Source organism: Mytilus californianus, unplaced genomic scaffold, assembly GCF_021869535.1.
Source record: "Mytilus californianus isolate M0D057914Y unplaced genomic scaffold, xbMytCali1.0.p SCAF_5, whole genome shotgun sequence".
In the NCBI taxonomy this organism is placed as follows: domain Eukaryota; kingdom Metazoa; phylum Mollusca; class Bivalvia; order Mytilida; family Mytilidae; genus Mytilus; species Mytilus californianus.
Window position 1 is genome coordinate 65622171 of NW_026262701.1, and position 17984 is coordinate 65640154.

The following is a 17984-nucleotide window of genomic DNA, read 5'->3' on the forward strand; positions in this document are numbered from 1 at the left end:
TAATATATATTTGATAATACTGTATTATAATTAAATCACCTTAGTGTTGGTTGAACATCTGGATTTGGCTTCATCTAAGGATGGTGAATAACATGGCTGAAATAGATAAATGTCATTTGATTTATTATATGCAAAATCATATTTCATTAAAAGATGCAACAAATGGACTAGAAATGTCCTTGCTATTGAGTGGTGATTCTATGAGTAAATCTAAAAAACATTAAATTTTGACAAGACAATTATTATAAATAAACAAGATTGCTAAGCCGTAGCCAAATGTCCCCCTCCCTGTATAAAAATAAGGAATTACTTTGCATGTGACAATGTCATGAATGTGTCATTGTGGTACAATAAACAGAATATGGTTAAAACAAGGAATTATTCAAATAACTCAGGAAAAATTTTGAATCTCGGGGAAATTGATAATAATTTTGTAATGAAAACTAACCCAACTAAATAGGATTCAGGTTACTTTCACTGATATTTCAGTATGAACTAACTAACCCCCTTTGCCATGTGTCAGTGGCTAACCCTCCATAATTGGGTTAGTTTTCATCATACATTTCTTATCAATTTTCCAGAATTCATCAAATGAAAATCATGTTACAGTAAGGCCACCAACACATAATGGCAAACAATACTACCAAGTATGAAAGCTTTCTGTAAAATAGTCTTATAGAGGAGTGGATGCACAAGCTGCTGTTACAATACTCTTACCAATGGTCAAAGTTCGATAACTACCTTAATAAATTGCTTCGCCGAGCGCAGCTGGATACGACCGCAGAGGTTCAACCTTGAACAGTTGGCCACAGACCACAATTAATTCCCCTATTAGTTCTTTATAACGTTTTGTCGCATTAAAAAAAATTTACCTGCTTTTTTTGTCAAATCTTTTGTGTGTGTAATGTATAGTACAAGTCCAAAAATATATCCAACATTCAGAAAAATTGCATGTGTACATCTTACAAATTTAGCCAATACACATCCATACCCCTATAGACAAGTCAAGAGATGTTCTGAAAACTGTAAATATTACCTTTTTGCACCTGGCCTAATCACTCTTTCCATATTGAAATCAGTTAAAATAAAACATCCAAAAATTTATTTCAGCTCTCTTCTTTCATTTCCACCCCATAAAAAGTAAGAAATGTATGGGAAAGGGAAAGAAAAAAAAATAAAGAAAAAATACACTTTAATTAAAGGGAACTATATTCGTGGACAACGCTTATTTTTGGCCCCTTTTTGGCCCCTAATTCCTTTACTGTTGGTACCATAACCCCCAAAATCAATCCCAACCTTCCTTTTGTGGTTATAAACCTTGTGTATAAATTTCATAGATTTCTATTTACATTTACTAAAGTTATTGTCCGGAAACCAAATGTCTTCGGACGATGACGATGACGTAATACCAATGTACAACCGCAAAGATTTTTGGGGTCGTATAAAAATGGTCAAATACACACGATTGCAACCAATCGTATCTCATAAGAGAGCTTTCTATCAAATGAATTCTCAGAGGAGTTGCATTAAAAATATTAATATCACATACTAAAAGAATATAGAAAATTCCAATTACTCCCATAAGAATGTGCTGATCAAAATGACAGTATTCAACAACACATGATGGCAAAATATAGTACCAAGTATGAGAGCTTTCTGTCAAAGCCTCTCAGAGATGTTGCATTCACAAGAAGTTTTTGTTACAATACTCCCAAAAATGGTCAAAGTCCTGAATAACTCCTGTAAAAATGGTTGAATCAAAATAAAAGTACAATATGGTCAACAACACATGATGGCAAATAATTCTACCAAGTACCAAATATGAAAGCTTTTAAAACGGACTCAGAGACTCAAACTGATAATACAGTAGATCAAGAGAATATGTTGACACATGATCTTACCAAGTATGAAAGCTTTATGTCAATAGGTCTCTTAATATTGATGTGTTTTAGATGAACAGATGGAGACCATTACCTTATCCCCCATGGAACCAACTAGCTTTTGAACTATCAAAAAGTCACATTTCATAATTTATTTGTATTGATTGTGGTTCAATTTTTTGTCCAATGTTCAGACATATTTAGGACAAGTAATGTATTTCACAGGGCATGTTCCTTTTTGCAGTTATATCAGCTAACGCTCTATAACATTTGTACAAGTGTTATAAATATTTGGGCCTAGCGTAATAATCTCTGAAGAGACATGTCAGTACTGTTTAATTCTATTTTTTTATTATGATTAAGAATAATATAAAGAGATATGCTAAAGTGTCTAAATAGATTTTGTAAGGTAGAGGAAACCAGTTTTAAAAGGATTAAAGTGTCTTGTAATGTTTAATAATAGGCTGATTTTTAATGTTTTTCCATTATTTATCAGCTACAGGTTGAATTGATTTAATAACATAGCAGTAATAAGATTGAAAAATCCAAATTTCTCTCAAGACACACCATAAATGTACCTATTAAATATCATAAGTAAACTAGATTATCATAGTCACCCTGGTTGGGGGTGCAGGAAGAGACAGGTACCAAGAAAAAGTCTTTAAATTTAAAATAAGCAAGTAAAACAGGTAAAATTTATTGTTCTCATTGCAATGTGTGATTAACTTGCTTATTTAAAACTGACATAAAACAAGACCAATTCCGGGATTAGACCTGTGTCTCTTCATGCAATTGATTGAGGTAACATGTATATGTGAGCATAACTGATCATTCCCTTTCACTGATTCCAAGAAAGGTTTGACAAAATTTTCCTTGTACACTGAGTGTTGTAAGTTTCAAACTATCGGCAAATAGGAAGTGGTTACACAGCAGATGTACAAATTGCTTCCTCGCTACAACTCAACATTATCAAGCTGCAGATCAAATATTAAATCATTGCCATCAATAGGAGCAGAGAAAACTTTGAAGAAAATTTTCCTTGTACAATTATATTAGAGTTGTAAAATTTCAAACTATTGGCAAACAGGAAGTGGCAACATGGCAGATGTAAAAAAAAAAATGATTACTTCTTCTTTGGGTCAACAAAGCTTCAATACTGAAGAATAAATGTTATTGCTACAACTTAATATTATGAAGCTGCAGACCAAATATTAAATCTTTCTCTTTCATAGAAGCCAGGAAAACTTTGACGAAAGTTTTTCTTTCAGACGGACCGAGTCGAGTCCTTATTAGACCTGATCCTTCTACTACCCCGCAGGTAAAAATAAATGGGTCAATTTTTTCACATGCTTTTATCTCTCAGCTGCACAGGTATGCATACTGAAAAATTCTGTGAAATATAAACTGTTAACACAGATATATGCCTCGCTTTTTTGTAATTTTGATAGTATAATGCAAATTGAAAATCAAATTAAAATTAAAATGGCATTATTTAAACATGTAAACTATGCGTTACATTCAAAGTCAATGAATCCTGAAGGTGCAGGGCCAAATAACTTCCATTGAAATGAGAAATGCCAAATGATAACAATGCTGAAGTGGTTCCCATTAAACCAACTTCAACACAAACTTATACATGTAAAAGTGAAAAGGTTAATGAACCATGATGAGGGGGCTAGGCAGGCATCTCCATGACCTGTTTTATGATGGCGCACCGCCATTGTTAAAATATCTTCCGCCATTGTCAAATAATCCCCGCCATCGTTAAATTTTTTTCCGCCATCGTCAAATGATCCCCGCCATTGTCAAAATTTTTTTTTTTTTTGCTTTAGATGCTGCCATTTTTATTAGAAATTATAATCAACTGCATGTAATTGCATAACCCTTATTGTATTATAATCCAAAGGGTCCTCCTGATTACAGTTTTAAAGCCCTGGGGGATATCAGGCTTAAGATAGCTAATCACTTGTACAGGTAGATCGACACACCTGACAGGAGAACACTTGATCAAGATAGACGATTGATTCGTTATTTAATTACGTTTCAGCAAATGCTAATGAAAATTTAGATTAAAAAATAAATTTTCAATCCAGTTACGAAGAAAAAAGTCGAACACGTGCTATAACATTGACTTATGCAATCAGCCTCCGCCTTTTTAAAAGAGTACAAAATAAGACTTAAAACAGAACATAATTTCATGCCAAATAACACGAGTATAGCAATTATCGATAATATTGAATCACTTTACAAGTTTAAAAGTAAATACATGAATATTAACTGCAACTTGATAATTTGAAGAAATTTCGTATCGTGATTCCAAATTCATTTCGTAATTTACAATCAAATTAATACATCTGGTTTAGATTCAGAATCGAAAGGTGCGTGTTGCATAGTCTATTACTATGAAATTTGCAATTTAAAGTCATTAAAACTTTTAAGATGTAAACGTTTGCCCTCCAAATCTTTCTTCAATGTTTTACAAAATGGGTACGAACTTCCCCCCCACCCCCGATCTTTTAAGTCCTAAACAATTACCAAATAAATGTGGATAGTGTCCACATGTGGACACAGATGATGCCCCCTCTTGCATATCATATAGTTATAAAGGGACATAACTGAAGAACAGTAAAAGTGACGCTTCCCAAATTTGAACTTGATCTGAGTTTTGTGGTAATAAGCATTGTGTGTAAGTCTCATAACATTTGGTTAAGGCTATTAACTTAAATAGAGAACAGAAACTAAAAATTCAGCAATTTTTCTATTTGTAAACACGCATAACTCTAGAACGATTGTGTATAAGTTTTATAACATTTGGTAAAGACAAAATAAAAAATTCAGCAATTTTTATGTTTATAAAGGGACATAACTCAAGATCTTAATCTGTATTATGTAGTAATAAGCATTGTGTATAAGTTTCATAACATTTGGTTGAGGCAAACTAAAGTTAGAAAATGGAAACAAAAAATCTGTACTTAATGAATATTGTGTATAGGTTTCATAATGTTTGGTTGGGGAAAACTTAAGTTACAGAATGGAAACTAAAAATTTTGCAATCTTTCGATTTATTAAGGGGCATAACTCAATAATGGTTAAAGTGACACTACCCAAATTCAACTTGATCTGTGTTTTATCAGTGGAAGTCAAAATTAAACATTGCATTGTATAAAGTATTGATTGTAGTTGATTCAACTATAATCATGGACAAAGGAAGTTAACTCCAATTTTAAAAATTACTTGATATTTAGAAGAAAATAAAAATTTTGCAATTTTTCCATTTATAAAGGGGCATAACTCTAGAACGGTTAAAGTGATGCCACCAAAATTCAAACTTGATCTGTGTTTTGTGGTAATAAGCATTGTGTATAAGTTTCATAACATTTGGTTGAGGCAAACTTAAGAAAGAGAACGAAAACTAAATATTTTGCAATTTTTACATTTGTAAAGGGGCATAACTCTAGAACGGTTAAAGTGACGCCACCAAAATTCAAACTTGATCTGTGTTTTGTGGTAATAAGCATTGTGTATAAGTTTCATAACATTTGGTTGAGGCAAACTTAAGTTAGAGAACGGAAACTAAAAATTCTGCAATTTTTTCCATTTATAAAGGGGCATAACTCTAGAACTGTTAAAGTGACGCCACCAAAATTCAAAATTGATCTGTGATTTGTGGTAATAAGCATTGTGTATCAGTTTCATAACATTTGGTTGAGGCAAACTTAAGAAAGAGAACGAAAACTAAATATTTTGCAATTTTTACATTTATAAAGGGGCATAACTCTAGAACGGTTAAAGTGACGCCACCAAAATTCAAAATTGATCTGTGTTTTGTGGTAATAAGCATTGTGTATAAGTTTCATAACATTTGGTTGAGGCAAACTTAAGAAAGAGAACGAAAACTAAATATTTTGCAATTTTTACATTTATAAAGGGGCATAACTCTAGAACGGTTAAAGTGACGCCACCAAAATACAAACTTGATCTGTGTTTTGTGGTAATAAGCATTGTGTATAAGTTTCATAACATTTGGTTGAGGCAAACTCAAGTTAGAGAACGGAAACCAATTTTGGTACGTAAGGACGGACGTACGTTCGTCCGTACAGACGGACAAGGGTAAAACTTAATGCCCCCACCGCTATGGCGGGGGCATAAAAAGCAAGAAAATGACTTGGGAACCTTAAAGACAGCTTGTGTTCATTCTGACTAAGGGGGAGCCATGCAGGCTTGACATTGGAATTGTTAATAATGACAATTAATGAAAATATATATATTCTATAATGAAATAAATATGATAAGCAATATATAGGTCTGTTCACCATTCCTTACATAGAAATTGAGGAATGAAAAACCTTTGATCACGCCACGCCGTAGACGCTGGGTTTTGTCATGGTGAAAGTTCCTCCATCGTTAAATTTTCATCCATGGAGATCCCTGGGCTGGGCCATATAATCTCAATGGAAATGAGACTTGCAAATGCTTATACAACTACATATTAAATATCATTGACTTAACATTAATGGTTCATCTTAAACTGATCTAAAAATATAAGTGTGGTTCAGGTTTCATTAAAATAATCAAAGTGATCTGAAATCACTGATGGAAAGATTGGAAGAATTGTGTGTATGAATTCAATCATATTTGATATTTATATATTTTGAAACAGAAGAAATAACCTAATAAAAAATTATCATTGTACAAATGTAGTTTCTCAGTAAACCTGGGACCAATAGATAAAGAGACTTGAATGGTTTGGGGGGCGGGGGGCATTTCTATGTTTAAACATGTATACGTGTGTTCTCACTCCTAAGGATGACTTATTGATTTTGAGAAGAAGAAGAAAAAATAAAGACACTAAAGATACATGGTTGAAGGATGGCAGAGAGCCATTTTCACATAAAAAAAACTTAATATAATATTTTTTATTCTATGATCCAAAAATGGAGAATTTTAATTTTTGAGGCAAATTCTTTTTTAATATTCTAGAAAGTTCACTGATCTTTAAAATCTTAAAACATAATGGAAAGAAAGAGGAATGCTCAAAGGATTTTTTCTAGAGGAATAAAAGAACAGAGTTCCAATGTCCCCCGCCTTGCACATATTTTATCTATCCAAGGGCAATAACTTAAAACTGGAGGTGTCTGAACGACACAAAAAAATGCTTGAAGCCATTTTTAGGAGTGGAAATTTGTGAATGAAAGTCTGTATAACTGTTTTTTTCACGAAATTATCAAAGTCCAAAGCCCGTAAACTCAATCTGTTACTCATCATAGTAGACTCAAATACTAATCAAAGTACTGACATGCTGTTTACTCGGATAAACCCAAGATCTGATGACTGGCAAATACATTAAGAAAATGTTTTACCTCCATATAGACTACTAGCAGTTGCTTTTTCAAGTCAAATATCAAACATTTCAGCCATATTTAAAATGTTAACATACTAGTATTTAACATGTAGTCAATTGTCTAGGTTCTGTGGGTATAGAGGGTCAAAAGGGATAACAAAAAAAGTTAAATGTGATTTGCACTGTCTGAAGACTGGATGGATAATACATTTAATGAATGCATTTCGAACAGATGTGATTGTGTTTAAAACACACACCCTTCCCCAAAATAAGACTGGAGAAGTTTTTATGTGACTATAATTCTATACTCGTGTGTAGACAGTAGGCGAAGTTTGCCCTTTTCCTTAAAACTTCACAGAGTAGACCTTTTTTGTTCTTTGAATATGTTTCAAATATTTCTAATCTACTCATGGTTTCTTAATAATGTATACCTGTCAACTGACCTGTATCCCGCAAATTTCACATCTCATCTGGGAATTTTAAAATACCCGCCGGGTCGTTAAATAACCCAGGAATTCGGAAAATGACCAGTTTTCACCCAGATTCTTGAGCCTTTAGACTGATTTCATAAGTGATTTTCCTTCAAAATACTGGCAAATTCGTAATTTTTCCTGGACATGAGGTTCAACTAGCTGTGTTTACTGTCAAATTAAGTGACCCATTAAGTGCATGGCTTCACTTGACAGCTTTGGTATCAAACACACTGTTAATTAACGCTAATTACCAGGTAGCTTAAAGTCATAAATAATTTGTGTATTTCAAAGTTGACAAATAAATTGAGTTACTCCCCCTTTTTTGTCACCTCTCACAATATACTCCTTAAATTTATGTTTTTTTTGTAAAAAGATGAAATCTAAGGCAAATTGAATGCAAATACATATCAGAATATTACTTTCTATTATTTTTTAACTTAGAACAATTAAAAATTCAATATTTTGAAATTATATTTTTCATCTCTACTTCCTTAAGCTTTGAATGCTTAAATTATATTTTATAATAACAACTACCTCCAAATTTACATGAAAAAAAAGACATAATTTACTGTTTAAAGACAAAAAAAAAGGTATCATTTACTGTGAATCTTATGGCATGTGTAGATAAAAACAGAAGAGGGGGTATGGCTTAGCTTGAATTAAAATAGTACATTCATTAATATATCAATGGCATATAAGTGCAATGAAAAAATAAAATTCAAGTCTCTAATTATTTTCAGTTAATACTTAAAACCAAGTGAACATGTTATGGAAACTTCGATTTAAAATATAAAAAAAATGTCCCCTTAATACTTAAATTCAGCTGAAAAAAGTTTGTACGCGTTATGACCTGCGATTTTCTTCTTCAATGCAGGTCATGACCTGCATTTTCATTTTCATAGGTTGACAGATATGATAATGCCATGACCCCACCAATGCATAACATATTAAATTCATTTACTTTCTACCATGTATATAGTAGCAATTGTTTTATTTGTCTTTATGAATTGTTCAAACGGAAGAGGCAAATCACAGAAGCATATTTTGATTTGCTTAGTTTAATCAGTAGTGGATCAAGGAATTATTAAAAAGGGTGTGGTTACATGTCAGTTCGGGGAGGAGGAAGGAGCCAAACATTCTATTATACTAAATACTTAAGATATGAATAAGGAGATAATTAGTTAAAAGTCAGCGGGGCAGCAACCTAACATAAAAGATTGACATGCATATAGACATCTATTGACTACTTGCCATATTGAAAATTCAAAGTCCATATGAAATATCTTTTGTTTTGCTAGAATTCAGAAATTGAATTAAGTGCCTGCTCAACTTCAAGGGCTTTGGAGCAAGAGGTAAAACTGAATTACTTCTAGACTATATGACTATAGAAAAGTTTGTTTTTTTGCTTTCCACTTTTAGACTCCCCCCAACCACATTTTCAGTCTAATCCATATAATGAAACAGTTACCTACTACAGCGATACAGCCATCCCTACCACATATTATATAGAAATTCCCCCTCCCCAGAGTATAGACCTATCATGTCATGGCTCCAAAACCTAAAACAGTTTTGGCATTTAGCAAAGTGGGCTTTCTTTCGAAGATTAAGATGGCCGCCAAGATAGAAAGGAGTTAAACATCAGCTCTGCAGTATTTGGCATTTTTAAGCTGGATTTTGATGAAGAGTTATATTGAAAGTTATATCATTAGATTCCAAATTGTATGGACTATATATATTTCAAGTTACTTTGAAATTTCCTTGATGGATGGACTTATATTAGTGAAAAAAACATTTTGGAATTCATTGGAATTTAATAATATTGTATTTTGAACTGTTGTTTTAAATATAAAAAGTATGCCTGGGGAAAGAAATCAGAAAGGTGTTAAAACTGTACAAACAATGTTGGCAGCTAAAAAGCCTGGAGCTAAATAATCTTCACAAGAAAAACCACCAAAGCAGAACAAACGAACTCATTCAGATGTAGCAGATGAAAGTTTGGAATGTCATGAGAGTATGACCAGTATTCAAAGTACTCTTAGTGAAATCAAAAAGGCCCTTCAGGTAACAGTTACTAAAGATGATTTAAGTAGTGCAATTAATTGTCTGGTTCAACAAAATGACTTAAAAGATATTGTTACCAACATTGTTAAACAATTATTATTAACTTTTGAAAAGAATTTGTCAGAAAAAGTTGAAGCAAAAGTAAGGGAGACAACTGGAAAGTTACAAGATCAGATGGATTCTCTGATGATAGACAATGAAAACCTGAGAGAACGTGTGAGGGCAAAAGATAAAACTATTGAAAGATTAGAGGATCAAGTAAGTGATAACAACAATAGAGCTATTGAAGCAATAAAACTAGGAAACTATAATGAACAGTATAGTAAAAAGCATAACATCAGAATGCTAAATTACCCAGAAAGGCCTAATGAGGTATTGAGAGATGATTTTGTCACTATGGTGAACAAAGTGTTGAAGGTAGATTTTAAACCTGATGATGTACAGGCAATACACAGAATTCCAGGGAAAGAGGGACACATAAAACCTGTCATTGTAAAAGTACGCAATACTGAACTGAAAATTAAAATTATGAGACAGAAGAGAGGACTAAAAAATGACATCAAGTTCCATGATGATATTACACAGCGTAACCTAGGACTTATGACAAGATTAAAAAATGGTGAACATTTTGAAAATGTCTGGTTTTATAATTGCAATGTCTATGCCAAGCAACAGGATGGAAGTAGAATTAGATTTGACTTATTTGACAATATTGAACAAAAACTGAAAAACAAAAACAAAAAAGGTCATTAGACATTCATTTCTTTATTTGATACATTGCTTAATGTTTCATCACTGTAAAAAATTTGAAAGATAGTAATATGATTTAAAACAATCTGGGCTGTGCATGATTATCATTTATTTATTTATAAAGACTCTCTCTGAAGTTGATTTGAATAGTTTGAATAAATATTTGATTTAAAGTACTTTTTTGTATAATTATTTTTATTCTGTTTGTGTGAAACCCTCCTTAATTTGAAGATAACTGTATATTTATTAAAGGGAGATAATTCAAAATATTTTACAAATCAAAGGGAGATAACAAAAATCTTTTATTCTGTTTACATGTCATGAATCTCTCTACTAAATACTAGTACATGTATATCAATTTAATTCATTGTTTTTAGAATACAACTATTTTTCATATTGTTAATAATAAAAATGCCATACTGTAAATGAAATTTTGTTGTACAAAAATGACTTTACAGGTATCTATGCCAAAGAATATTCATCATGTTGAATGTGGGCAGTATATGGAAGAAGAAGTGTCATCTTATTGTTGGATGTGTGTATGATTGTATAAACTATGATAGTGTATTTGTTTTTATGTTAGAATTTATCTGCTCAAGTTTGAAATGTTGTTTTGTTTTATATGATAATGGATAATATTGTAACAGTATTGTCTATGAATGTAAGGGGTCTTTTTTCTAATTCAAAAAAGAGAACAGATGTTTTTGATTGGGCAAAGGGCAAACATGCATCAGTTATTTGCTTTCAAGAAACCCATAGTAATAAAGATATTGAAAAAAAATGGGAAGAGGAATGGGGAAATACATGTTTCTTAGTCATCATAGTAACAAAAGTGCAGGTGTCAGTATAATGTTTAAAAAAGGTCTAGATTTTGAAGTGCATAATTCTATTATTGATATAGATGGTCGTTATATTATTTTAGATTTATCCTTGTTAAGTCAACGTATTACTTTCGTTTGTTTGTATGGATTTAATACTGATGAACCTTCATTTTTTAATGACATATATAAGAAAATGGCAACATTTTCAAATACATGTGTACTAGCTTTTTATTATGTGGGGACTGGAATGTTGTACAAGATATAAACATAGACACTTACAATATTATTCATAATAGAAACCCAAATTCAAGAAAAAAGATTGAAGAAATAGTAGAAAGTCTTGAGTTATTGGATCCTTGGCGGAGCTGTTATCCAAATGAAAGAAAATATACATGGCGTCAATGCTCACCCATAAAACAAAGTCGGCTTGATTTTTTTCTATTCACAGAGGATCTGTTTTCACTCATGAAAAATACTAACATTATTCCTGGGTATAAGACAGATCATTCTGCTATAATTTTCACCTTTTCTGCCAGTTTAGCAAAGCGGGGAAAGGGATATTGGAAATTTAACTCCCAACTGTTACGAGATTTAGACTATATCAAAAAAGTTAAAACATGTATAAATGAGAGTATTTTAGAATATTATGAATCAGGCAACATAGATGATCCGTTAAATGTTAAACTCTCATGCAATGATCAAGTATTTTTTGAGTTGTTAAAAATGAAAATTAGATCTTTGTCTATTGGTTATAGTATTCAAAAAGCAAGAGAGGAAAAAGCTGCAACACTTTTTCTTGAAAATCACATTCAAAATTTGGAAAATCGTATGAACATATCTCCTGATAGTCAAATTCATGCAGCTTTAAACCAGAAAAAGTTAGAATTAGAAAACATAAGGGAAAGAAAAATTGAAGGTGTTTTTTTAAGATCCCACGCTAACTGGCAAGAGAACGGGGAAAAGTGTTCAGAGTTCTTTTGTAAATTGGAAAAGAAAAATTTTATTAAAAAAACGATAACTGAGCTCATAGATGAAAAAGGGAAACATATATCAGATCAATCTAGAGTTTTACAAGAAGAAATGAATTTTTTAAAACATTATACTCAAGTAAAAATCTGGAATGTGATGATGAATCCTTTTTCAAGCACAATGTTAAACTCACAGAAGAACAGAAGGATTTGTGTGAGGGTAATATTTCTTTTAAAGAATGTGCAGAATCACTAAAATCTATGTCAAATGGAAAGAGTCCAGGCTCAGATGGGTATACTGTAGAATTTTACAAAGTCTTTTGGAGAGATATTGGACCTTTTCTTTTTAGATCGTTATATTTTGGCTATAAAAAGGGGGAATTTTCAAACTTTCAGTATCAAAGTGTCATTACATGTATTCCAAAAGAAGATAAAGATAAGACGTCATTTAGCTAATTGGCGCCCAATTAGCCTTATGAATACTGACACGAAGATTGCTTCTGCTGTCATTGCTAATAGAATAAAACCTGTTTTACCATCTATTATCAGTGACTGTCAGAAAGGCTTTATAAAGGATAGATTTATGGGTGAGAATACACGTCTATTGTATGATTTGATGCACTATTTAGAAAAACATAACAAAACTGGTCTTTTACTATCAGTAGATTTTGAAAAGGCTTTTGACTCTATCGAATGGTCTTTTTTGAAAAAAGCATTGAAGAGTTTCAATTTTGGACCATCTATATGCAGATGGTTTGAAGTATTTTATTTAAAAGCATCAAGTTGTGTTATAAATAATGGTCATCTTTCAAGCTTCTTTAATTTGGAGAGAGGCTGTAGACAAGGAGACCCCCTCTCCCCTTACCTTTTTATTATAGGTGTTGAGTTACTTTCTATGAAAATAAGGTCAAACCCCAAAATAAAGGGAACTTTTGTTCATGAAAATGAATCCCTTTTGAGTCAATATATATGCTGATGACACTTTCCTTGTTTTAGATGGAACTGAAACATCATTGAGGGACTTTGAATTGTTTTGACTCTTTCCAAAAATTATCTGGGTTAAAAATTAATTCTTCTAAAACTAAAGCTGTGTGGGTTGGGAAGAAAAAGTATTCAGATCTGATTCTCTGTCCTGATTTAAAACTTCAGTGGTGCTATTCAAATTTTAAACTTTTGGGAATTGAATTCTCTTTAGATCTTGACAGTATGCCAGAAATTAACTTCTACAAAAAGATAAAGGAAGTGTCAGGCATTCTTAAGAGTTGGCAACATAGAAAATTAACACTAATGGGAAAGATTACTGTTATCAAGACTTTGGCACTTCCAAAATTAATTCACCTGTTGACTGCACTACCCAACTTGCCAGAGTCAAAATTAAATGAATTGAATACTTTATTCTTTCAATTCATATGGAATGGAAAACCTGATCGAATTAAACGAAGTACTTTAATCGGAGATATTCCACAAGGAGGTTTAAATATGATTAATATACATTATTTTAATATATACCTTAAGATTGGTTGGATAAAGAGGTTTTCATCCAATTTATCTGGTAGTTGGCAATCATTGTTATTGAAAAGCCTTGAACAGTATGGAGGAGAAAGAGTATTGCATTTTCAAAAGGAGAAACTCAGAGAAATCTCTGATAGTCTTAGCAATCCTTTTTGGAAAGATGTATTTTTTAGCTTTCATGTAGCAAGGCCTACTACCAATATTTCTGTTCAAGATATTTTGTCATTAGATATTTTAAATTTTGCATCTCTAGTAGATTTTCCGTACTTTATTCAGTGGCAGAGAAGGGGAGTGCAGTCTTTGTTTGACCTTGTTAACGTAGAGACTAAGAATTTTTGTAATTTTGATCAGATAGGACCAAGACTTCAAACAAATAATTTCTTAAAGTATTATGGTCTCATTGCAAACATTCCAAAGTATATGAGAGAACATATTAAAGAAAACATTGCTCATGTAAATTTTGAAACTTTTAACTGTATTGATAATTTTTTGGAAAGATTATTGTGTAACAAAAAGGCAAAGTTTGTATACAAAGATCTTGTTGACAGAAATGTGCAACTGCCAACAGAAAAGTTCTTACAATGGGAGAAATTATTAGGTATTGAAATTGCAGATTGGTCAGAATATTATATTATTCTAAGAAAATCATGTAAAGACACTTATTTAAGAACTTTTCAGTACAAATTTTTACATAGAATAATTGCAACTAATACTTTCTTGTATAAAGTTAAACTTAAAGATTCAAAGCTTTGTACTTTTTGTAAGGTTTCTGATGAAACCATGGAGCATTTATTCTATGAATGTTCAATAACACATTTTATATGGCAATCTTTTTCACAAAAATTGAAACAATATTTTGTGAACTTTACATTATCTAAGAAACACATTTTTCTTGGCCTTCAAAATGAGAGTTTACTGTTGAATTTGATGATTATCATTGCAAAGAACTATATATACAAATGTAAATTGTATGAAAAGAAGCCAAGTATTATGGGCTTTTAGCAAAAATAAGAAAATATCAGGAAAATGAACATTATATAGCAAAGAAAAATGGTACCACACCTTTTTTTCAAAAATTCTGGGCCCAAGTAGATTACATTTTTACTGATAAGTAACAATTACTTTTGATTCAAATCATATAAAGTAAAAAATGAAACTTACAGTTTATAAAGAGCAGATCTTTACAAAGATAACATTTTTCTTTGCAATACACAAGTTGATATATGTTATGTTAAAGCAAGTGCAAGAGTGGGTGTATGTGTGTGTGATTGTTTTCTTTTCCCCTTTTTATTATAATGTTGATATTCATATAATATATATTTACACTTTTACAGTAGAAAAAAAATGTAGTCAATTATTAAATTTTTTGTTTCCTATATCATACCCCTTAACACCATAGTCAGGTGGTGATGTACAGGGATTGTAAAAGCCTGACTACTGAAAAACAAATAAAAAAAAAAAAAAAAAGTGGGCTTTCTTTCTGGCAAAATACAAAAGAAATATTGCCCAAGGACAGCAACTGAAACATGAAGATATACATCTTGTTTGACCATCCAAATGTATCGTTGTCATTCTTAAATTGTCTGCATGATAGTAACCATTTCCGAATGTGAGCCTTTAAATAGTGAGATCATGTTCCTGAAAATGGATCAGCACTGATGAACGTGTATTATATATTTACACTTATACCTTGATATGATAGTTTAAACTTTTCGGGCAACATAATGATGTTATATGATCAGAGTATAAACCCTGCTGTGAACTGAACCGAAGCACTAAGCCTGATTCTTAACGTGCTTTTTCACAAGGAAACAGTCCACAGGTAGACACATCAGCCTACGCGGACAAATTATTTCAGACTCCCAGCTGACCAGTCTTTACTCTTACTCCTAAATGCCTCGTGACTAGCAGATAAGCAGCAAAGAAGTATTTTCAAGTCTTTGGTTTTACCCGGCCAGGGTTCGAACCCACAACTACCCGCACTCGAGGGGAGCATGCTACAAAAAGACCATGAGGCGGTGAAAGAAAAATAGAATTAAAACAAGTGAAACTGCGAGCTTCTGCTCATTGATGTACCCCACCCAAATATGGATAATTCTAATAGTGTAAAAAGATGTAAGTGTTCGGTAAACAGGAAGTTGTTGAGTGAGGAATCTGAAAACACATCACACGGTATAGCTGACTTAAATAAACCCTGAAACCAAATTTCAGAAATCTTTATGATGTAGTTCCTGAGAAAGATGCGACGAAAAATATTCATAGGACGGATGGACTGACTGACGGATGGATGGACAGACAGATGGACAGACGGACGGACAAACAGAGGTAAAACAGTATACCCCCACTTTTTAAAAGCGGGGGTATAATAAATTTTGTAAACCATGTGTTACCATTTGTTTTATGACTACCTATAATGACATTAATATCAACTAAAAACATTTAAATATTTTGAAAATTCGTTTTGGTGACACCCTATGAAAAATTTCTGGATCCATCCCTGTTGATCCTTACTAGCATTTGACAAAAACAAAATAAGGAAAGGGATGGTACTTTACTTCTGTTTTCTTAACGTTTACTTCAAATTACTTTATTATGTTATCAAACATTCCTTCTATAAAATGATAAGCAAGCTGTGTATTGTGTATATCATACGCTAATAAATAGATATTTTTCAAAATTATGTACAATCAAGAGATGAAATAAAATTGAGAATGGAAATGGGGAATGTGTCAAAGAGACAACAACCCGACCATAGAGCAGACAACAGCCGAAGGCCACCCATGGGTCTTCAATGCAGCGAGAAACTCCCACACCCGGAGGCGTCCTTCACTGGCCCTTAAACAAATATGAAAGTATATTGTCTCTGTAGTGTTATGTTGATAAACTAAGAGTAATCTCAGTGATAAATAAATATCATTGAAACCAGTCCTGATATAATACATCTCTTGGAAACTGGATTTAAATTTAATAAAATGCTTCGCTCAGCGCAGCCTGATACGACCGCAGAGGTCGAACCCTGAACAGTTGGGGCTAATTTGGACACAATATTCAAGCTTGATACTGTCTGAATTTGGATTGTGAAAATTTTTTTGACATAATATAGGTTTCTGATACAAAATAAATGTGGTCAAACATCTTTCAAATCTATTGCGCAATACTGTGCAACTGAAGATTTCTTCTTGAAACTTTTCAAAAATTCGAAATTTAAAAAATTTTGAAAAAAAAATATGAATCCCGTAAAAAAATTGGAAAAATAAATCCCCCCCCCCCCCCCACTTTTTTGAAACCCTCCTTGGAGCAATAACCCCATAACTCAATCCCAGCCTTTCCTTTGTAGTATGGAACCTTGTAGTACAATTTCAGAGAGATCCATACACTTAAACACAAGTTATTGTCTGGAAACTAGAAAAATGCTTGTTTTTGGCCCTTTTTGGCACCTAATTCCTACAAGTTTTGGGCAATAAACCCCAAACTCAATCCCAGCCTTCCCTTTGTGATATGGAACCTTGTGGTACAATGTCAGAGAGATCCATACACTTACACACAAGTTATTGTCTGGAAACTAGAAAAATGCTTGTTTTTGGCCCGTTTTTGGCCCTTAATTCCTAAACTGTTGGCCCCATAACCCCTAAAATGAATCCCAACCTTCTACTTGTGGTATTAAACATTGTGGTACAATTTCAGAGCAATCGAAATACTTATACACAAGTTATTATCCTGAAACTAGAAAAATGCTTGTTTTGGGCCCATTGTGGGCCCCTAATTCCTAAACTGTTGGGTATGGAACGCCTCAGCTGTCTTATGTGGAACTCCGATATTACTTTATGTTGTTTTATTATTACTTGATGATATTTTGTCTTTACTTAATATGGTTTTGACATTACGTAATGATGTTTTGATATAACTCAATATGGAATAGTCATTACTTAATGATATTTCGATATTACACGATATGGTTTCGTATTGACTTGATATAGTTTTGTCATTACTCAATATGGTTTTGTCATTACTCGATGCGGTTTCACCATTATTTAATGTGGTTGTGTCATTAGTCAATGTGGTTTTAACATTACTTGATGTGAATGTGACTTAACGTTATGTAGTTGTTTCATTACATGATGTGGTTTTGTTATTTTGTAATGATGATTTGCCTATTCTTTATATATGGTTTTAACATT

General features: G+C 32.2%; 1 protein-coding gene across 1 annotated transcript in view; it reads right to left on the reverse strand.

Annotated features, from left to right (window-relative positions):
• LOC127701234 (coiled-coil domain-containing protein 149-like) overlaps window positions 1–17984 on the reverse strand; it is a 312275-nt gene that overhangs the window by 247963 nt on the left and 46328 nt on the right. Inside the window, exon 3 of the mRNA XM_052205059.1 lies at window positions 40–96. Within this exon, the coding sequence (XP_052061019.1) occupies window positions 40–96 (57 nt within the window). The remainder of the gene's footprint in view (window positions 1–39; window positions 97–17984) is intronic.